The sequence below is a fragment of the Hemitrygon akajei genome, chromosome 5 (genome assembly GCF_048418815.1).
Source record: "Hemitrygon akajei chromosome 5, sHemAka1.3, whole genome shotgun sequence".
Classification (NCBI taxonomy): Eukaryota; Metazoa; Chordata; class Chondrichthyes; order Myliobatiformes; family Dasyatidae; genus Hemitrygon; species Hemitrygon akajei.
The window spans coordinates 126,732,928-126,755,503 of NC_133128.1; the positions used below are offsets into that span (position 1 = coordinate 126,732,928).

General features: G+C 41.2%; 1 protein-coding gene across 26 annotated transcripts in view; it reads right to left on the minus strand.

Annotated features, from left to right (window-relative positions):
• LOC140728162 (leucine-rich repeat flightless-interacting protein 2-like) overlaps positions 1-22,576 on the minus strand; it is a 141,761-nt gene that overhangs the window by 24,504 nt on the left and 94,681 nt on the right. For 12 of the 26 annotated variants that reach the window (XM_073046450.1, XM_073046448.1, XM_073046425.1 and 9 more), the window contains 7 exons: positions 16,067-16,123; positions 15,096-15,173; positions 10,330-10,365; positions 7,932-8,057; positions 4,157-4,228; positions 3,452-3,622; positions 2,376-2,468 (listed from right to left, as the gene is read on the minus strand). In XM_073046450.1, the coding sequence (XP_072902551.1) occupies positions 2,376-2,468; positions 3,452-3,622; positions 4,157-4,228; positions 7,932-8,057; positions 10,330-10,365; positions 15,096-15,173; positions 16,067-16,123 (633 nt within the window). The remainder of the gene's footprint in view (positions 1-2,375; positions 2,469-3,451; positions 3,623-4,156; positions 4,229-7,931; positions 8,058-10,329; positions 10,366-15,095; positions 15,174-16,066; positions 16,124-22,576) is intronic. The other 14 variants (XM_073046431.1, XM_073046423.1, XM_073046443.1 and 11 more) reach the window with 4 other exon arrangements.

Here is a 22,576-nt window from a genome sequence, read left to right on the forward strand (position 1 = left end):
AGACAAGCTTGAGGAACAACACCTCATCTTCCACCGGGGCATGCAGAACTCCATCTCAAATTCTCCAGCTTCAGATAATTCACTAGCACACCTATAACAGTGAAAACAATTGATCGGGAAGGGATAAGACTGAAGGGGAGGGAGTATTTCAGGTTTTGCAGTGTGGCACATATAAGCCATCACTGCAGTATATCAGTGTGTGTGTATAAGGCTAATTAAAGTCTGAGACCTTGGTAAAAGTTATCTGAGAGCTCAAATCTTTTGGGGTGCCCAAACTTTTGCATGGTGCTCCTTCCTTTTTTTTCCACTCTAAAATTGTACAAAACAAAAATAATACACTGATCTTGATTAAAATGTTGAAAAGAATGAATCATCTTTAACTTTATGACTTTTGGAGATCAGTTCATCTTCTACTCACTTAAATATTAAAAGTAATATTTATTTTGATCGGGGTGCCCAAACTTTGTGTGTGTGAGAGAGAGAGATTCCAGTGTATAAGCTGAGATTTGGCCTTAAATTTTGGTCCTAAAATTAAGGGATCAGCTTATACAGAAGGTGCCAACTTTGGAAAAATGAATACACAGACATCAAACCACCAAGGATGACTGCAATGTTTGTATTTTCAGCTTTCAATGCTGCTTTTGTCTCACCTGACAAATGCCCTTTGAACATGTCCCAGACAAGTAGTGACTTTTCCTTCCTGAAATCTTTGGGATGCCGACGCCACATCTCTTTAACCCACTTCAAGCAACTCACTTAATCCATCCAGCCGCGTTCTTGAACGTAAACAATGCTCCACGGGAATTTTTCTTTCTTTGGGAATGTTTTCTTCTTAAAAATCACCATCGGTGGTAGTTTGGTCCCATCAGCCATACACGTTAACACAACAGTAAAATGTTGCTTCTCGTGTCCAGTTGTTTTGACAAGGACTGTTTTCTCCCCCTTCTGATTGACAGTGCAGTTGCCGGCAAAATCAAAGAACACTGGTGCCTTGACCATGTTACCAATCAATGAAAACGGGTAAGAATGTGCCTTTCGATGCTTGATTACAAACAATTGAAAGGCTGTAATCCTATTCTCAAGGTCACTCGGCAACTTCTGAGCAATCTTTGTCTTTGCCTCAACACAAGATCACGTCTATTCATAAATCGGGTCCACCAATTTTGCGTAGCTTTGAAATTTTCATTGACGTCACTGTGTTTTTCCGCCCATTTGAATGCTTGAACTTGAATCATTTCTCTGGTAACAGTGTATCCAGACGATCGCTGGTGATTCACCCACTCTAAAACCTTTTCTTCCAGTTCTGGCCACTGGCACATTTTCCCGCGGTTTGCACATTTCGTCTTTGGCATTTCCCTCAGCATGCCCTCTGCCTTTCTCCACTCTCTCTCGTTTCTCATTTACACTAAACTTAGCAGCTGCAGAATTATTTGTTCCTTTAGCAAAATCAATAACCTTCAGCTTGAAGCCAGCATATCGCATTTGTTTTAATCTTTTGTACATGGTGGTTGCAAACTTGCAAACTCAATACTGAGTATATGTACTGATCCCGCCACCCCGTGTTATGTTTTAACGAGATTACGATGGGCGCCAAATGGTTTCACGGGGGTTACATTTCAGAGGATTCTTTACCATTGGGAACCTAATCCAAAACTTCTCTCCCCGATTTATTTATGAAGAATTTGCTTATAACGCTCTACAATGTGTAGGCCTGTTTTCTTAGCAGGTACTGGTTCACAAAATTTCCAGGTTCCAGATCCGGCAAAGCTGAGTACCGGCATGTGAGATCTTGTGATCTTTTCTGGTTAAATCAAAAACCTCTACAAAAGGGGTCGGCTCATACAAAAGTAACATGAAAAAGTCACTTTTTTAACCTTGAAAATGGGGGGCGGGGGGGTCAGCTTATACACTGGAATTTCGGTATATACATACGTATATTTATTTATTTATAAAATTGATTTAAGTGCTTCTGAGGTGGTGTACTCAAGTTTCATGAGCAGTGCATGCCAACCAACTGGTCTTCACATATGAGATGAAGCAGGGCTACACATCCATTCATAATGTACACAAAAAAAACCAAAATAACAGCATCAGCATTTTTAAACGGAACAACGAAAAGCATGGGTAATCCTCGAGAAACTTGAACCTTAGCCTACTAATTCATAGAATACCAATCCATGGCTAATCCTAGACAGACCTGAACCTGAATTCCTATCCATCCCTAATCCTAGACAAATTGGAATCTTAACATTCGAATTCATGGAAAACCTATCTAAGGTATTCGATGAATTAGAATACTATCACCGTTACTGGCTATTGCCTTTCAGAAATGGTTGCTGCTCGCTGTCTGGAAAGGCCTGTACCAATTCACTCACCATTATCATCTTTTCCCTCTCTTTAAGGGTCTCCTTCATTTCTTCAAATTGACGCTGCAAGATGCTATAAGCATGTTTTTGTCTCTCCAGTTCCTAGCAAGAAGAAGTAGTTAGGTGTTAGAGCTTCAGTAAACCAGGATAGTTGAAAATGAAGTATCTGCAATACCAGAGATAACGATGAACATTGTCCACAGATGAAACTCCAACCAATAACCCACCTCAGGGCACCTGAAGCAATGAGAGACCTGAGTGAGGAGACAGGGATCTATTCCAGAAATCTCCACACAAACCATGAAACTGGGTAGGGTGGTAAGGAAAGGAGAGGGTTATCTGTTGCTCTCCACACTCATAGGATGAGAATTTGTGTCTGAGACTTCCACCACTTGGTGAGAGCATAGCGAACTCAACATGTGGTTCTCCTGCGTAGCGTTGGATGTCATCATTATTGAACAGAATAAAAGTTCTACACACAAAATACTAGTGGGACTCAGGTGGTCAGGCAGTATCCATGGAGAGGAATAAGGTGTAAACATTTCGACCCTCATTAGGACTGGAAAGGAAGGAGGAAGAATGCTGGCATGAACATCAGTTTCTCTAACTTCTCTAATTTCTCTCCCTCCTCCTCTCCTTTTCCATTCCTCATTCTGATTCCCCTCTTACCCCTTCTCTTCTCCTCACCTGTCCATCGTCTTGCTCCCATGGCCCACTCTCCTCTCCTATCAGATTCCTTCTTCAGCTTTTTACCTCTTCCACCTATCTTCTCACCTCATTCCCCCTACCCCACCACCTATCTAACCCTTCATCTTGTTTCACTTAACACCAGCAGCTTGTACTCCTTCCCTTTCCCCCACCTTCATATTCTGGCTTCTTCCCCCTTACATTCCAGTTCTGATAAAGGGTCTTGGCCCAAAAGATTGACTCGTTATTCCTCTCTATTGATGTTCCCTGACCTGCTGAGTTCCTCCAGCATCTTGTGTGTGTTACGCTGGATTTTCTGCATCTGCAAATCTCTTGTTTATAAAAGGGCTATCCCACTCTGTCATTGCGCTATGATGTTGAACACCCCATTTACTTACCTTGGTCTTTTCCTCATATCCCCTCTGCATCTCTGCTAACTGTTCCTCCTGCTCCATCAGGTCTTCCCTCAGTGTGTCCACCTGGTACATAAGGTTTGCCTTTTCATTGTCCAGCTGTGCATTTGATACCATGGCCTTTTTGTATTTCTCCTCAACCTCCATCAATGAGTCCTGGATAAGGGGCAGAAAGCAAATTGTCAAAGGAGTAGCGAGCAAAGAAACGAGAATGGAAGGGATAGCATTGCTTTCCATTGGGACCAGGACAAAGCCTGCCTTAAAAAGCCAAGACACACTGACAGGGCAGAAAAGCCTCCATTTTGTTAGGAGATATTTACTCAGTCACATATGAAAGAACACAGACCAACCAGTAGTCAAACTTACTTCACCCGCAGAAAGTACAATTTGTGAAATAACCCAGCTCTAGGATAGTAGACTCAAACTCTCCCAACTAGCAGAGACAGGGGCAAAAGGTGGGTGAGTGACCAGAGGAAGAAAGATCACAGAGAGAATAACCACAAGAAGAAGCTTGTTAGAAATTGGTTAATGGTAGGGTGAAAAACTGAATACATTCATGCTGTTAGTTGGAAGCTGGTCAGATGAAAGGAGATCAGTTTTAACTAGAACCTATAGGTTAGCATCATCTGTTTACACAGGCAGCTAAACACCACTGGGAGAAGGGCTCACGCTCATTCCCAAACTAAATACCTTCAGCTCCTTCAACCCTTCCATGTATTTTCCTTCTACATCTTGTATCTGGTCCTTTAATTCAAAGATTTCCTATCGGTGGGAAAATTGGACAGTAGTGAGAACAGAAAGACCAAGAACAGAGAGAAATATGTAGATGCACAGAAAAGGTAGATATCAGACAACTGAAAACAGGAAAAAAATTGAGAGACAATGATTGAAAACAAATAGAGGGAACAGACAAGAGAGCAATAATAGAGGAAGAGATAGGAGCGAGAAGGATAAGGAACAGTTCTGGACAAAAGTACAAAAACACCAAATGTAAAAGAGAGAGGATGAGAAGACAAGAAAGGAATTATATAATGTGGGGACAGAAAAAGAATCTGAAACACAAGTGAGACGAATAGAAGCAGAGGTGAAGGGATGAATAAAAGTTAAGTTGAGCCTGACAGGTACAAAGTCCTTAAGACCATAAGACATAGGAGCAGCATTAGGCCATTAGGGTCATCGTGTCTGCTCCACCATTCCGTCATGGCTGATTTATTATCTTTCTCAACCCCCATTCTCTTGCCTTCTGCCTGTGACCTTTGACATTCTAACCTTTGAACCTATCAAGCTCCATTTTAAATGTAGTCAATGATTTGGCCTTCACAGCCATCTGTAGCAATGAATTCCCCAGATTCATCATCCTCTGGCTAAAGAAATTCCTCGTCACCTCTGATCTAAAGGAATGCTGTTGTATTCTGAGGCTGTGCCCTCTGGTCCTTGACCACGATAGAAAACATCTTATCCACATCCACTCTATCTATGCCTTTCAATATTTGATAAGTTTCAATGAGATATTCCCCCCCCCCCCCCCCCATTCTTCTAAACTCCAGTGAGTACAGAACCAGAACCTTCAAACGGTCCTTATACATTAACTTCTCATTTCTGGGATCATTTTCTTGACCCTCTCTAATACCAACACATCCATTCTTAGATAAGGGGCCCAACCCTCCTCACAATGATCCAGTCACAAAGAAAATGACAAGAGTTTGGGTAGGACGAGGTGAAAGAATGAGAGGGACAAAATTGAAAGACAAGACTAACAGAGAGGGATAATTAAATACTTTTAGAGATAGATGAAAGATGGAAAAAGCTATAAAGGCAAACCAGCAGTGAGAAAAAAAGAGGAAGAGAAATGATACAGATGGGAAAGAGACAGGGAAGTCAAGCATAGAAAATTTATAATCTCAGAAGCTATTCAGCCAATGGTGTTCCTGCTAGTCAAAATAAAGCTATCCAACTTAATCTTGCCTTTCTGCGTGTGCTTCATGGACACAAACTTTCAAGAACAAGTATGCTCCTTTGGATACTGCCGGAGTGGGGGAAAGACCTATTAGGGCACAGTAGCAGCAGCCAGGTCAGTGGCACTGTGGCCAGCTCTGAGGCTCAGCAAGGAATGGTAAAGTCAGACAGAGCAATAGTGATCACAGACTCATTAGGGGGCAGACAGATTCTGTGGCCGTGAAAAAACCTCCAGATTGTCTATTACTGGGGTTGAGGATGTCTCAGAACGACTGCAGAATTTTCTCAAGTGGGTGTAACATTCTTGAGCGGGAAGAGGTCCTGAACAGAGAGTTAGGAAAGAGACTGAAAAGCAGGACCTTGAAAGCAGTCATTTCTGGATTACTCCTGGTGCCAGGTGATAGGAGAAGAATAGAAAGACAGAACAGATGAATGAGTGGCTGAGGAACTGGTGCATGGGTCAAAGTTTCAAGACCCTCTTCCGAGGAAGGGGTGACCTGCACAAGAGTGACAGGTTGCACCTTAACTGACGGGAACCGATATCCGAGTTGGGAGGTTTGCTGGTGCTACTGGGAAGATTTAAACTGGTTTAGCAGGGGGATGGGGCACAGGTCAAAAAAATAGGGATTGAGAGGAAGGTAGATGTCATGAGCACAAAGAACAGGCAGGAGAAGAATAGACAAAATCAGATAAAAAGGTTGAAGTGTACGTATTTTAATATTAGGAATATTATGGGTAAGGATGATAAACTTGAGATGTGGATCAATATATGGAACTATGAAGTTGTGGCCATAGTGAAGTTAAGAGAGGAACAGGAATGGATGCTTAATGTTCTAAGGTTTTGATGTTCTAGAGAAGATACAGAAGGAGGTAAAAGTGTGTGGGAGGGGGTGGGGTGGAGTGGAGTTGCATTATTAATCAGGGACAATATCACAGTTGCACTTAGAGGGACATAATGGAGTGCTCATCCAGTGAATTGATATGGGTGGAACTCAGAGCGATAAAGGTGCAATCACTCTGATGGGATTATAATACAGACCCCACCTCTTTATCCCCTCCAATAACCACCAGGCAAATTAGGGAAAGGTGTAAAGGCCATACTAGACCTGGTGTTGGGTGATGAGCCTGGCACTATGACTGACCTTTCAGTGGGTGAACAGTTATGGAACATTAAACACAATTCATTAAATTTTAAGATAGGTATCAATAAGGATAAATATGGACCTTGCGGGGGAGTATTAAACTGGAGCAGGGCAAATTACGGGAGCGTTAGGCAAGAACTAAGGAGGATTAATTGGGAACAGCTGTTTTTGGGCAAGTCCACATCCAACAGGTAGAGCTGTTTGAAGACCAAATGTACAGAGTACAGGACAGTACAGTGTGTTCCAGTCAGAAGGAAAGACTAGGATGGCAAGGTTGGGGAACCTTGGATGTCGAGAGAAGTGATGAATTTGGTCAAGAGGAGAAAGTACGTAAAGCTTAGAAAGCTAGAATCAAGCAGTGCCCTTTAGAAGCCAGAAAAATACTCAAGAAGGAAATGAGGAAAGCCAGGAGGAGCCATGAAAAGTCCTTGGCAAGTAGCATTAAAGAGAATCCTAAGGCATTCTATAACCCAAGTGATTTTTCAAAATCCATGGTCACTCCTTGGAGAGGGAGCATTTGAAATGGTATTGGGAACATTGAGCCCATGTACCAGGAGCACCCAAAAGCACTGTGTAGACTGCAAAAGGAGCATATCACCTCATGTGTTCACCCTGTCGGTCACCACATCCTCCATCTATGGACAAACATAGAACAGTACAACACAGGGTCAGGCCCTTCATCAAACTAATTAAATTAGTAATCAAATGTCCAAATAAACTAAACCCTTCTGCTGCACAATGTCCATATCCTTTCGTTTCCTGCACATTCATGTACCCATCTAAGAGCCTCTTGAAGACCTATCATATTTGCACCACCACTTCTCCAGGAAGCACACTCCAGGACCCTACCACGCTGCTTAACAAATCTTAACACATAAACTTAGCCCGTCTCGCATCAAATGTTTAATGCCTTCAGGTATTAAATATTTAAACCCTGGGTACAAAAATACTGGCTGTCTCCTCTACCTATGTGTTTCATATTCTTTTAAATCTCTTCCAGATTTCCCTACAGTCGCCAAATCTCCAGAGAAAACAACTTTGTTCAACCTTTCCTTGTAGTGCACCAGGCAGCATCCTGGTAAACCTCTTTGGCACGCTCTCTAAAGCCTCCACGTCCTTCCTATGTATAATGGAGCAATCAGAACTGAATGCAGTAATCTAGATGTAACCTAACTAGACCTTTATCAGGCTGCAACAAAACTTCTCGACTCTTTTAAGCTATGATCAACAACCCTGGCAACTTCTTAATGAATAAGATTTCTTCATCTCCACCATGGACTTGTTTAAAGAATGTTTGTGTTTATCAGTGAATTCTATAATGTTCCCAGTGGATGAGGTTTTCCATGTCGTTCCAATACACTCTTTACCTTGATCTCTCGAATTGAACCTTCAGTGTCTATTGAGGTGGTAGTCTCCCCACTACCTCGCCTTGACGAGGTCCCCCCCAGGGAGGCAAGGGTAGCTGCAGAGAGGCTTGAAGCTGCTCTGGATCCCTGAAATAAAAAGTGCACCAATTAGTAAGTAAGGTGACATGTAGCAGAGTATTCCACAGCACAAGGCCAGTATCTGTGCTCACTCTGGACAGGACCGACCAAAATCAAACCATTATTGACAATGATGACAACGGTATTCAATCTATGGGCCTAAAAATTACCTACACCTGCATTTTTGGCATTAAAACAGCAATACATTTCTCACTAATGGTGTTTTCAAAAGTTTCAAAATGGTCAATATTTTATTTTGCATGTTTCAAAAACTGCAAGTAGTTCTACAGTTACTAGTTAAGAACTTGGTGAACACCTTGTAGTTTTTGCTAGCACTCAGCCAAACAATTTCATTAGCTACTGCTAAACAGTATAAATGCACAATACAAATAATATTGGAAAGTGCTGATTATTTACAAAATATACTCCCAGGTTCAGTCAGAGGGACCCAGAGAGGCTTATGAACAACATTATCACAGCCAAGATGTCATATGTGGATGGGGTGCAAAGGACATTCCAGAAGCACTGGAAACCAGTACAGCAACAAAGACCTTGATTTATAAAGTTGAGTCCTCTGCAATTAGGCCACTTTTTTTAATATTTTAACTTTTTACATTTCTATTCACACTCAGGAAATGTCCATCTTCACAGTAAGCACAGATACATACCTGTTTACTTCTCCCTCCTCCCACTACAACCCCGTCTCTCCCTATCGTTCCACATCTTGGTCTCTTCCCTCCTCTCTCCATGTCCCTGTCTCACTTTATTCTATCTATGTGTCTCACTCTTTCCAGTTCCACCCACCCCCCAGCTTTCCACAACCCCCATGTCTCTGTCTCTGGTGCATTGCCCATTTTTTCCTTATCTCTCTCCCATTTCTGTTCATGCTTCGCCAACTCTATTACACCTACAAATGCCACCCTGCCTCAGTTTGAGGTCACAGTAACTGTTTCACTTACAGTGTGATCTCTTCCAATAGAGGAGGTTAGGAGTTGCATACTGGTCAAAGGGGAACCTCAGAGTTGGTTATTTGCAGCTGGGGTGGAGGATGGAAATGGCATTGGTTGTTCACACAGCACTAAAGCTGCTGGTGTTGGGGATACTCTAACAGCCAGAGCTGGGATCCATTAGTCAGGGTTATGAAGGACTTAGGAGGTGGGGAGATCAAGGGCAATATTCACATGTCTACGTAAATGCTACTGAAGCTTTACTATTGTATTTGCTTCTACCATCTCTTCTGGTAGCTTGTTCCAGGCATCTGCGACTCTTACTACAAATTGGCCTGTGAATCTCCCTTTAAACTCTCCAACTTGCACCTTAAATCTATGCCCTCTAATATTAGACATTTCCATCCTGAGAAATAAAGACACTATTTTCGCTTTTCATACTTTTATATACTTCACATTGGTGCTTATACCTTTAAGGAAATCACAGATTCAATGGGTCACCTTTACTAGCACTGCCAATGGAGGAAAGCTTGTGAGGGAAGTAGAAAGTGCACTCTATTTTTCATGTGCAAACAATCGTGTGAACATCATTGAGGTACACTTGACCAAGAGGTCAGCCAAACTGAGTCAAATGTTTAAGCTTTGCAGCATTTTAGAGTTCATGTATGGGTATGTATCAAAAAGCCACTTACAAGGTAATGCAGCCCAGCTCCAACCACCAAGGTACAAACCTGACCCACGGTCCTGTCTGTGTGGATTTTTCACATTCTCCCTTCGTCTACATGGGATTCCCCCTCATGTTCCACCCATGCCCAAAGAACTGCTAATTTTTAGGTTTATTGGCTACTATAAAATATCCCTGATGGGAAAACAGGGGTGTTTAAGGTCAACATGATTCAATAGGAATATATGTGGAAATGAAATTGTTCAGAGGGTAGACATAGGCTCTAAGGGCTGAATTGATCTTCTTCTGTCATAAAGAAATACGAAGATCCAGCAGATTATGTCACGATAATTGTTTTTCTGAGCATATTATTTTTTGTGAGAACTTCTACTGCAGTTGTAAAATAAATGAATATGTAATCAGATCCACAGTCAGAATCTGGATAGTCAATGCTGATTTGAAACCAAATTCAGATTTGGTGTCAACTTTGCAGAATGCCTCCATTTTGTCTTTCAAGGGCAACTCCATATTCCAAAGTACCTGCTGCTGTCACTTTAATTTTTTACCTCACTAATAGTTTGATAGTTTGTCTCTACCCTTGTTCACTTTTACCCAACAGAACTGTTGAGAACAGGGAACATGGCTCAGGTATTTGTAGCAAGCTCCTCACCTTCTCCATAAAATCTTTTTCCAATCGTTCCTCCACCTACAAGGAGAGAATGAGAAAAACACAGGGAAGTTTAGAAGAACATTTGTCATTAATGCAACCATTTCATAAAGCATGACATAGAGTGCGACAATGTTAAAACCGAACAAGAGCAAATGACTCATGGGAGTCCATATTCCTGTAGATGTGCGTAGGACAATTTCAAGATTCAGCTGTACATGAGGGAGAGGAAAGATGGGGGGGGGGGGGGAAGAGGATGGCGGGGAGAGGAGGGAGGCAACAAAAGGAAAGAGTCATCACTATTAGAGAGGGAGAGAGAGAAGCCAATAGCAGTCACTGACTTTAGCCAGTGTTGAGTTAATGTTCATGGTTGGAAATGTACTTAAAACACACACTGTTTAACAATATCATGAACAATCTGCTCAAGTACTCTTTTTGCTTTCCATACTGAACTGCAAATCAGCCTAATCTGTTAAAATATTTCAATGCTCAGTTATTACCACCTTAACCCAAATTCATTCTATACAGGTTTTACTAAGATGTTTGACAAGGCACCTCATAGGAGGCTTATACAGAAGATTAAAATGCATGGGATCCATAATGAATTGGCGATTTGGAATGAGAATTGTATTGCCCATAGAAGACAGAGGGTAGTGGTTGTTGGGACCTAATCTTGCTGGAGGTCTCTGACTGATGTGTTCTGCAGGGATCTGTGCAAGGACCTCTGCTGTTTGTGATACGTAGATGACCTGGATGAAAATGTAGATGGGTGTGTTAGCAATTTGCAGATGATATGAAGATCAGTGATTTACACAGTTTGATAGGATGGTAAATAAGGCACAAAGCATGCTTGACTTTATTAATCAATGAACTGAGTTCAAGACTCTGCACTGCTACAAACTTCTATAAATGCATGGTGAAGAGAATACTGTCTTGTTGCATCACGGCCTGTTATAGAAACACCAATGCCCTTCAATGGAAAATCCATAAGAAGTAGTAGATACAGCCCAGTCCATTACAGGTAAAACCCTCCCAACCGTTCAGCGTATCTACAGGGAGAACTGACATAGGAAAGCTATGGACTGTACAACTCAGGATTTGAAAGCTTATTTATTTATTCATTTCCCTCTTTTTGTATTTGCACAATTTGTTGTCTTTTGCACATTGTCTGTCTTTGTATGCAGATTTTTATTGATTCTATTCTGTTTCTTTGTATTTACTGTGAATGCCTGCAAGAAAATGAATTTCAGGGTAGTATATGGTGACATATATGTAATTTGATAATAAATTTACTTTGAACTTTGGAAGTTATGATGCAATTTTATAAAGTTCTGGTTAGGCCAAATCTGGATTATCACATTTATTTCTGATTTGCCTCATTATAGGAAGGGTGTCCAGTTTTTAGAGGATACAGAAGAGGTTTATCAGGATGCTGCCTGGATTAGAGGCATGTGCTATAAGGAGAGGCTGTACAAACGTGAGTTGTTTGGAGTGGCGGAAGCCGAGGGGAGATCTGATAAGATTATGAGAAACATAGCCAGACAGCTGACATCTTTTTTTGCGAAGACTGAATTGTCTAATACCAGAAGGCATGCATTTAAGGTGAGTGGGAGTGCAAAGGAATGTGTTGGGTACAACTTTTATACAGGGACTAGTGGGACCTAGAATGTGCTGCCTGGGAAGGTGGTGAAGGCAAATATGACAGAGATGGATGTGGACAGTGTGTAGACAGAGGGACTACATTTGATTACTAATTTAATTAGTTTAGCACAACATTATAAACTGAAAGGCTTGTTCCTCTGCTGAACTGTTCTATGTTCTCTGCACACTTACCATGAATAGCAGACCTTTGCCCAGTTTGTAGTGACAGATTTATATTACTGTTGGATAATAAAAGGCTTATATCCATTGATACTTTCCAAAGTTGGTATGTAGTGAAAGACCTTTTGTACTGTACTCAGATTATATACATTATTAACAATCTTGCCCTACTAGTTCTGTACTCTAGTTACACAATGACAGACCTATAGCCACTTGTATAGGTGTATACCCACCTGTATACCCACCTAATGGTATCCTATTGTAATACAACAAGGTCTGTACCAACCAATATTATACCTCAGTATAGTATAGTGTCAGTCTTTCCCCTATCAATATAGCCATGTAATAGTCAGACCTGCATCTACCAACACAGCAACAAATAGACAGACATTGTGATAACAAGACCATACAGGTCAGTACTGTACCAATTATAAAAGGGAGACCTGTGTGCCAAATCAGTATTATACAAAGTGAGGTGTGGTGGCATTACTGGGCCCCACCAGTACTGGACAGAATAGACTTTTAGCCGCTAATATTGCACTTTAATGTTATAGTTTCAGAAGTTTTAATGCAAGAGCTAACACACAGGAGAGAATGAGTTCTCGCCATTCTAATACAAATATAAATACCCATATATAATAAAGCATTTTCCATCGTAGCCAGCAGTTAGCAATGAGAGGGGCTGTTGGATCTGGGAGATCACTCATCAGATGCAACTCTTGCTGCTACTGCCAGCACTGGCCCACACACTTTGTTGACAGTGGCCCCACACCTCACTGTCGATGGCCTGCGCCCCTTCACAGCGGTCCTCACAGGCAGCTGCTCCATGTCAAGTTGTAAGTAATTATTTGTTGCTGGAGCTCCAGCAGAGTGCCAGAGTTTGCACCTAGCTCCTGGCACAGCCCAAGCTGATGCCTTAATTTTTTTTTAAAAGGAAGCTTGGGGCTGTCTGCCTGTAGGCAGTTTGACAGGAACACAACAAACCAAACATCTGCAGGGTTGTACAAAACAGGCAGTTAAACCAACAGTCCTTAAACCTCAGAAGTAATCGTACATGTGGCTTAATGGTATCAATGAATTTCCAGCTGTTGTTCCAGAACAACAGAGTGGTACAGCTGGTAGATCTGCCAACCAACAGCTATGGAGACCAGTGTTCAATCCTGACTTGGTCTGCTGTCTGTGTGCAGTTTGCATGCTCTCCCGGTGACAATGTGGGTTTCCTCCCATACCACCCAGATGTGTAGGTTAGTCGGCCACTGCAAGTTGCCCCTGAGTGATGGAATCTAAGGAGGAGCTGGGGAGATTGAGGAGTTAATATAAAAAAGAAAGCTTAATTTAGGCTTAACGTAAATGGATGGTTGATAGCATGGACTGGATGGGCCAGAAGGCCTGATTCCATGCTCTGCCTCTCTCTCTAACTGACTAAGCAGTGAGTACCTGACAGAAGTCAGAACCCTCTCTGTGTTGTTCAATAAATAACCCGTTCTACTTCCCACATGCCCACACAATTTTTGCTTTTAAATCCAATATTTGTCAGTTGGATTGTGAGAGCCTTAGAGAGTATTTCTTGAGCTACAATATTTAAAAACACATTTTCACTTTGAAACTGAGGAAAAGAGAGAGACTGAGATAGGAGACTGCCTTTTGATAGAAAGGCATTGCTCTGCTACGGGAGAGGGGAGATTGCCCTTTGATCTCCGGGGGATCGCTCTTCTACCGGAGAGGGGAGACTGCCTTTTGATTACCGGTGGGATTGCTCTGCTACTGCAGAGGGGAGACTGCCTTTTGATCACTGGTGGGATCGCTCTGCTACTGCAGAGGGGAGACTGCTTTTTAATCGCTGGGGGAAAACTATTCTGCTACTGGACTGCCTTTGATCGCTGGTGGGACCACTCTCCTGCCAGAGAGAGAAAGACCTGTCACTGTGCCTGGAGAATGTTACCCAGGCTTTCTGCATTTCCGATAAGGACTTTTTTCCCCACTTTTATAGTTTTTTTTAAAAATTTTGAGGTTTTTGCCTGATCTTTCTCGCTTTTTGTGTGCAGAGATCTGGGGGTTGATGTGCCTGTTCCATTTTTGTTCATTTTTTTGTGTAGAGAGGAGGAATTTGTGGGTTGATGATTGGCTGCCTTTCTTTTCTTTCTTGGTTTCTTGGCTATCTGGAGAAGAAGAATTTCAGAGGTGTATACTTTGATAATAAATGAACCTTTGAGATAATACATCCATTTGTCATGCCTCAGTCTAACCGCCGGGGCGGGGGGGGGAGGCGCGTCAGAGTCCTCGAGGTTCTGACATTCCTCTATCCCCTGGCTATTAGTTGAATATTTCCACTTGTGTCTTGTTTTAGTTATCAGTGCACCTGTGCCTTGTTTTGCTGTAATAAAGGGTCGCTGCCAGGCTCAGCTGAAGTGGTGTTGAAGTTCAGTATCTTTAACCTGTGGGCTACTGGGAAAGAAGAATAGTAGAAATACCCAAGTTCAAGAGGAGGCAAGAGATGAGGATGGAGATGAATGAAGAATCTTTACTGAGGATTGGTTTGTAAGAAACTCGAGAATCACTGCACACAGAGTAGGTAAACTCCAGACTGAGCAAGCGCAAACAAAACGGAGGAAACTAAAATAGAGAAACAAGACAAGACACAGGTGCACTGTTAACAGAAACAAGACACAGATAGCTACAATCAACTAACAGACGGGGAGGAGGAATTTCGGCACCTGGAGGACTTCGGTGCCTCCAGGTGGTCACACTGAGGTATGACACCATTGGATTTGGGCAGATTCGAAGATCACAGCTGACTTTGTAGACAGGAAAAGTCATAACCAGATAGTTTTTACGAAGAGTTCCTGTGTAGATTATGAAGAAGAAAGGAAACCAGCAGGTTACACTAAAACAACAATGTGCATATCTTGTAAACACAAAGAGCAGAGAGCAAGCAAGATTGTCCTCACCACTGGACTTGCCCGAGCCGAGCTCGCACGAGATGATGTGCGGGAACTGGAGCCAAGCAAACAGTTGTATTCAGAGGGCTGGTCAAATGGGGAGAGTGTAGGAGAGACAGAGAGAGAGAGGGGGGAATTAGTTGGAAGTTGTATAGGGACAGCTTAAATCAGTGTTTTTGATAGAGAGTTAAACACACACAGCATGCAATGTTGCTGAATTATTGATAGATAATGGAGAGAGGTACCCATCTCAGTGTCTGGGACGGAACTCTTCCCATCCATTCATCTGCACATACATCCTTTACCTTTCTAAGGCCCCAGCAAGGGGCCCCAATTTGACACTTGCCAAATATAGGCTAAAAAGTTAGGCAAATGCTTCTTGAGCCTCAAGCATCAAATCAAGCAAAATGCAGTACGTGCAGGTCTTAGATCCCCATCAACGTGGCCTCTCTTCAGATCCTATGGACCTAGATCAAATCTTATGCTTTCTTCCAAACTATAGCCATGCATTGCAGATACGTACAAACATACACCAAGTAATCCTTTCCAATCATAAAACCAACCTCTTCTGCCCACTGTAGTCTATCCCAGACTACAATGAACCTAACGAACTAAAATGTCTCTAGGTGCTTCACAGTTGTGCTTTTTAATAAAATTTTATGCCAAGGCACACCAGAGATAAGGCCTGCTGATCAAAAAGATTAGAAATGGAATCAAATGAGAATTGCACAAAGAGTTGAGAGAGGGAAGTCAAGAAATTGGAGCCAATGGTGAATAATAACCAATCATTATGATCAAGAGAGAAGAATAATCCAGTGTTATAGGCTGTAGAAGTTTACAGGAAAACAACTTGAGATTGTGTCAGGAGTTGGAGGATTTATGAGAGAGAGAGAGAGAGAGAGAGAGAGAGAGAGAGAGAGAGAGAGAGGGGGAGAGGGGGAGAGGGAGAGAGAGAGAGAGAGAAAGAAACTAGGCCTTACAACGCGAGAGCTGAAACTACTGTAGCGATGACTTGCACTCCCATCATAAGCAGACACCTGGAAGACAACGGTGAGACAGCGTTAACTGGTGGAATAGGAGATGAAGTGGCCACAGCAATGATGTCACTGAGTGAGAGATATGTTGAGAAATCATGCACAGTCGATCAGTGAGGTATGTGCGGTAGGGGTGGGCAGCAGAAGCAATTTTTTAAGAGCCCAGTTCATAGCAAACTACAAAGTGTAAAACAGTAAGTAGTGACGTGTAATTAATCTGATTTGCCCTCAGAAAGATGAACCGAAGTATCTTCTAAATAGAAGTTAGAGGAAGAAATTTCACTCAAACAGAATGATTCTTTGAAAGGATTGGAAGGAAACTGCATCAGTTACATAGATTTAAGCAGAACCTTTGTACAGGGCTCCATTCAATCCTGGCTGTTACATCTTCAGGATAGACAGGAGATCCAGAACAAATTGACCAAAATAATACCTCATCTCAAAAGAGTTAAATTAAAACTTAAGGTTGCATCCATTCTATACTCCTTTGATAAATTGTAGAAGACCAGATCAAGGTGTTTAAATGTTTGAAAGATTTCATATGATAGAAACTGTTTCTTCTTGTGAAAGGAGTAACCTTACGTTGAGAGCTGGCCAGCAGGTGCTTGAGGTGGGTCAGACTGCAACATTGGAGAGCTATTTATGTCAAGCAAGTTTCTTGTTAACAGAGAATTATTTTTCTGTCAAAGCTCACTATTACTTTTTGTTTATCTTTAGTACTGACTCTCTCCTGTGCTCCTTTTAGCCTCCTGAGGCTTGGTGTCTTCAGTGCATATATTTATTGTATCTTTTCCCTGTAACTGTTTCTAATCTCCTTTTTCATCTCCCTTGTTTCTTTTGATCTCCGATGTTCCCAATGATTGTTTCCTACTGCCTTAATGTCTCCACGCACTTTTTACAATGTCTCAGTATCTCTTAAGATGTTTTTTTACACAAGCTACACTGAGGTTACACTGATTGGTCAGGAAAAAGAGCATGTATATGAGAAGTCCAATCAATTACCTGACAAGCATGATAATCTCATGTAGTAACTGAGTTAGGCTGTAGGCTATACAATGCTTGAAATAGCTCCTGATTCAACTATTCAAATTAAAATCCTACTGTCCAACCAATCTAGAATGAACACAGAGACACCAGGGTGGGTACCGGGGAGAAACACTGAACAGGGGAATTCTTTGTGTATATTTATAAACACAGTCTCACAGAGGGTGGAAGTAGTTTGAAGACTGGGGATTGGTAAGATTTTTATTGTGTAGGACAGTCAAAGGGTATGAAGCTAAGGTGAGAGAAAATAGTTAAGATAAAGACATCATGAAGTAACTTGCTCATGAAACACACTGAAATAGCTGACAAAAATGGCAGTTCTGTTCTCATGCACAGAAGTGCTATTGGAGTTTCCCATTTTCTGCTTAATTGATTCAGCTTTGCGGTCTCTGAATTACTCCTTCTATACCTGGCCACCTGCTCCTCCTCCGAGTGTCTCATCTTTCACGTAGTTAGAGATACAGCGCGGAATAGACCTTTTTAGCCCAACGAGCTGCACCACCCAGCAACCAACCATTTAATCCTAGTCTAATCACTAGAGAATTTACAATGACCAATTAACCCATTAACTGATACATCTTTGGACTGTGGAAGGAAAGCATGCACTCATGGGAAGGACATACAAACTTCTTGTAGATGGCATTGGAAATGAACTCTAAACTCTGATGCCCCATGCTGTTATAGTGTCCTCTTCTCTTATCGTCTCTGGGCTTATGAAATGTTTTCATTTTATGCAGCCTACGATAAGACTGTTCTCACTGAAACCTTTTCACTGCTTTCACTCTCTACATCAAGTGAGTTCCTAACTGCAGCAATATCAGCAACCATCTTAATTCTTCATAACCTCTCTACTGCATTCACAGCTCCCATGATCTATTATAATCTGATGTTCAGCATCAAATTCCAAATCACATACAATGCCATTTCCTCCCTTGACCCTGTAATCACATATGTCTTCATTAGCTTCTTTGTCTCAATCACACATAGGTATCTTCTGTGTCTTCCCATTTTTGAGCACCAAAAGAAATCTCAGTTAATGTTAATGCAGAAGCAAGACCATAGAACACTGTTGAAAGTGCTGCCTTTGAACTGTACTTTAAAGTGGACCTAAATGACCTTGAGGCATTACTTCAGAACAGAGGGTGTCTTACTGGTTTCCTGAGCAAGTTTTCCTTAATTACTATTATAAAACAGATTATCTATATATTTTTGAGAATTTGGTGTGTGTAAACCGACCAGGTTTCCTAGTTTTACCACAGCTGTGCTTAGGCGCCCCACTGAAAGGAATGTAAACATGTTTCATTAATGTAATTTTTCTTTTTTCTTCTAACCTCATGACCATCATCAAACTCGGTCAATCTCCTTCCCCTACTCTTCCCCTCAGATTTCAGCATGTTGATGTATACCTGGAGATTAGGTCAGTCTGAAAGGCTAGATTGCATTGGATCCACAGAATAGCTAAATGCATACAAAATTGGCTTAATGGCAGGAAGCAGATGGTGATAATAAAAGGCTGTTTTTGGACTGGAGGCCTGTGACTAATGTGCCACAGGGATTGGCGCCGGGCCCATTGTTGCTTGTCATCTATCCTGATGATTATTCACCGTCCTGGATCAGGAGCGTTACATATTTTTTTGCCAAGCTCAGCTTTCGAAACACAGCAGCTGCCAATTGTAAAGATCAAAGTATTGTTTTGAATAAATTAAACAATATTCAATAGTAATCAATATTTTTTGTTTAGCTTCTGTTCGTAAATGGGAGCCAGTCTTCAGTTCTTGATGTAAATGGAAAGCAGTAATCAGTTTGGTTAAAAAGACAGCTTTGTAAGTAAACATTGTCTATACCAGACTTGCTAGCCCCAACACACCTGTGCCAACTGCTGAAGAGCTGCAATGGGTTATTTAAAAAGTATGACTAAAACACAGGTCGAACAAGAATCCACTCCTCTGCCTTTGATTTCTGCGATGGATGACTAGTGGGTATGGCTTTTTGGCTTATAGGAATTGTAACCGTGTTTTAGAAATCCTTTGTGTTTTTGAAATGGTTTGTAATTTAGAAGTCTTTTATAAGATAGAAATCTTCTTAAATGTGTTTTAAGAATGTTGCTGACATTTAAATGTGTATCACTGAAAATAAATGAAATGTGTTTAAACCAGTTTGTTAGCTGGAAGTACGTCCTCCTTGGTTGTCAGGGGGGAACCCACACTCAAATGGTGGGAAATTTGCAGCTAAGCTCACCGTGAGCATAAATAGGGAAGTAAACTAATCTTTGAAGATCAGGTAGTTGCAGTTTAGCCTCTCTTTAGTGAGAGTACTTGTGGCTATCTATATTGGATAGGGCTTAAGGTCTTCATCTGAGTTCAGAACTTTATGGTCAGCAAAACCAATGCCATCAAGTTATATAAATAATTTGGATAAGAATGGGCATGGTTAGTACTAGCAGATACTAAAATAGATTGTATCATAGACAATAAAGGTTATCAAAAATTATGGGGGGCCTTGATCAGCTGGGTAAGTGGGCTGAGGAGCGGCAACTTTTCATGTCAGTGTGAGGTTAGAAGTCAAACTAGGGTAGAACGTCCAGTGGCTAGTAAGGGCCCTTGGGAAAGCAATATCACGTGTTGACAGGGTGGTGAAGACCCTGTTTGGAATGCTGCCCTTCGTTGGTCAGGGCACTGAGTATATAAATTGGAATGTAATACAAGTCTATACCTGGAGTATTGTCACAGTTTTACATACCCTGTTATAGGAAAGGTGTCATTAAGCTGGAAAGAGTGCAAAGAATATTTAGAATAATGTTGCCAAGACTTGATGGCCTGAGTTACAGAAAGAGGTTGGGCGGGTTGGGACCTTATGCGTTGCCGTGTAGGAGACTGAGAGGTGACCTTGGAGGTGTATAAAATCATGACAGGAAGAGATGGGATGAATAAACAGTCTTACCAGGAAAACAAATTCAGACTAGAGGACATATGTTTAAGGTGAGAGGGGAAATAATTAAGAAGGACCTAAAGCAAAGATTTTCATGCAGAGGCTAGTGCCAGAGGAAGTGGTTGAGGCAGATACAATAAGAACATTTGGACAGAGGCATGGAAATGAAAGATTTGGAGAGATGGGGGGGGGGGGGGGGGGTCAAAGAAATAAGACAGAGTGGAAAGTGTGTGTGTGTGTGTGTGTGTGTGTGTGTAAAAATGTGATTTATATGTTGTTACCTGCTGATGTAACTGTGTCCTGAAACTGTGCAAACTGCTTTGGCTTTTAGAGTTAAGGTTAGTTCCTCTATAAGGTAATAATCTAGTTGTTGTGGAAACCAATGACATAGACAGGACGAAGGAGGAAGTTTTGATAAAGGAACGTAAGCAGGTAGGGTCTAAATTGAAAAAACTTCTAACTTCAGTATGGTTCCATGACTGAAGGAGAAGCAGGTTCAATACATGGGGCACTGATAACAGTATTGAGTAGAAATAGCTGGTCTGTTGGGACAGGTTTCATTTGAATTGGTATTGAACCGATAACCTAGTGAATTGAATAGCTAGACTTGTAAGACGTTAGATGAAATACCTAAAGGAATGGTCCTGGTGAGGGAGAATTCAGAAAGTTTTAGAGAATATGACTGTCACTTTGTCCTGAGTAGCTAATGGGTAATGACAACCGGTGTGTTAGGAACGAATGGTGCATTCATTTATAAATGTGCTTTGGAATTAGTCTGAGCAAGGGAAAGACAACTGAAGGCATTTTATCTGAATATGCAATGCATTAATAACAAGAAATAGAAACAGATGAGATTGCAAAGTGACCAAAATCAGGAATTAAATATTCCAGTGCACTTTCAGAAGAGGCAAAACTAAAAAGGTGAGGTAGTCTTGACTCTTTTTCAAGAATGAGATGGAAGGCAGTAGAAAAATCTTAGATCAGAAAATCTAATTTCCGAATCAGTTGGGAGTACAGTGAGAAACAGCAAGGATGTGAACATTTGAGAGTTCTATATAGGCTCCATACAGTCAAGGCAATGTCAGAGGCAGCATAAACGTAGAAAGTACATACAATCAGTAGCCACTTTATTAGGTTCACCTGTACCCAATACAAATTAATATTCAATTCATTAAATAATAATTGCTTATTAATATAAATATCTAATCAGCCAATCATGTGGCAGCAACTCAATTCATAGAAACATGCAACATAGTTAAAACATTCAGTTGTTGTTCAGACCAAGTATTAGAATGGAGAAGAAATATGATCTCTGAACGCACAACACACAGAACCCTGAAGTGGATTGGTTGCAGCAGGAGAAGACCACTCCAGGTTCCACTCCTGGGCAGCGAGTGTATAACACCAGCTATAGAATCATCACAGGGGAACTTGCACCTACAAGACTGGGCAAATAAATTTAGCAGTAATAGAGAGGATGAATTTATAGTGAATAAGAGATAGTTTTCAACAGCAATAGAAGTTATTTAGACCTGCTATTTTATGTTAGAAATGGTTATTGATGACCTGGCACTTTGGGGAACACTGGTGATAAGAGAATATTTATGTAAAGACAATGATTTAGTTCAATCTGATAAAAGGGTCTTAAATCTGAACAGAACAAATTGACCATGGAGACAATACAGGGACTCGCTGTCACCTTCCTTTATTCCATGAATTGGAAAGTAACAAAAATAACCACAACACCTTTAAATAAGGAACTGTAAACCAGTTAGCCTAAAATCTGTAATTGGGAAAATGCTAGTACTTATTTCGGAAGAGGAACTGGGCCATTGGAAATTAACGGCATTATGCAGTCGACGCATATTTATGGGATGGAAAACCATATTCAACAAATCTGTTGGAATACTGAGGTTTTAACTTGCAAAATGGGTGAATGAGTTGATGTAGTATGGAGTTTCACAAGGCCTTTCACAAAGGCTATACAAAATTACTGGAAAAAAATTACACTGTGTTGGAGTATTGTGCTAGTGTGGATTGAGGATTAATTAGTAACTAGAAAAGGCATGGCCATTTGAGTTTAGAGGCTGAGACAACTAAAATGCTCCAAGGATCAATGCTGGGACCCCAGTTGATCAAAATCAAAAATTTCTAATAAGTAGTATCTAATTGTTGATGATACAAATTAAATTTAGGGTTGGCTGTGAGCAGATTGCAAAGGCTTTTTTAAGAAATAATGACTTGTTAAGTGAATGGGCTAGAATGGGTAGGGGGTTGAAAACTAGAGGGGACAGATTTAAGGTGAGTTGGAAAAAATTTAAATGGTATTTGAGGGACAAATTTTCTTTCTCCCACATCCCCACACGCACACACAGAGTGTGGTGGGTACGTGGTATAGAGGCAGATACATTTATAACATTTAAAAATCATTTGGTCAAATGCATGGATACTAAAGGTAGAGGGATATGGGACTAAACACACGGC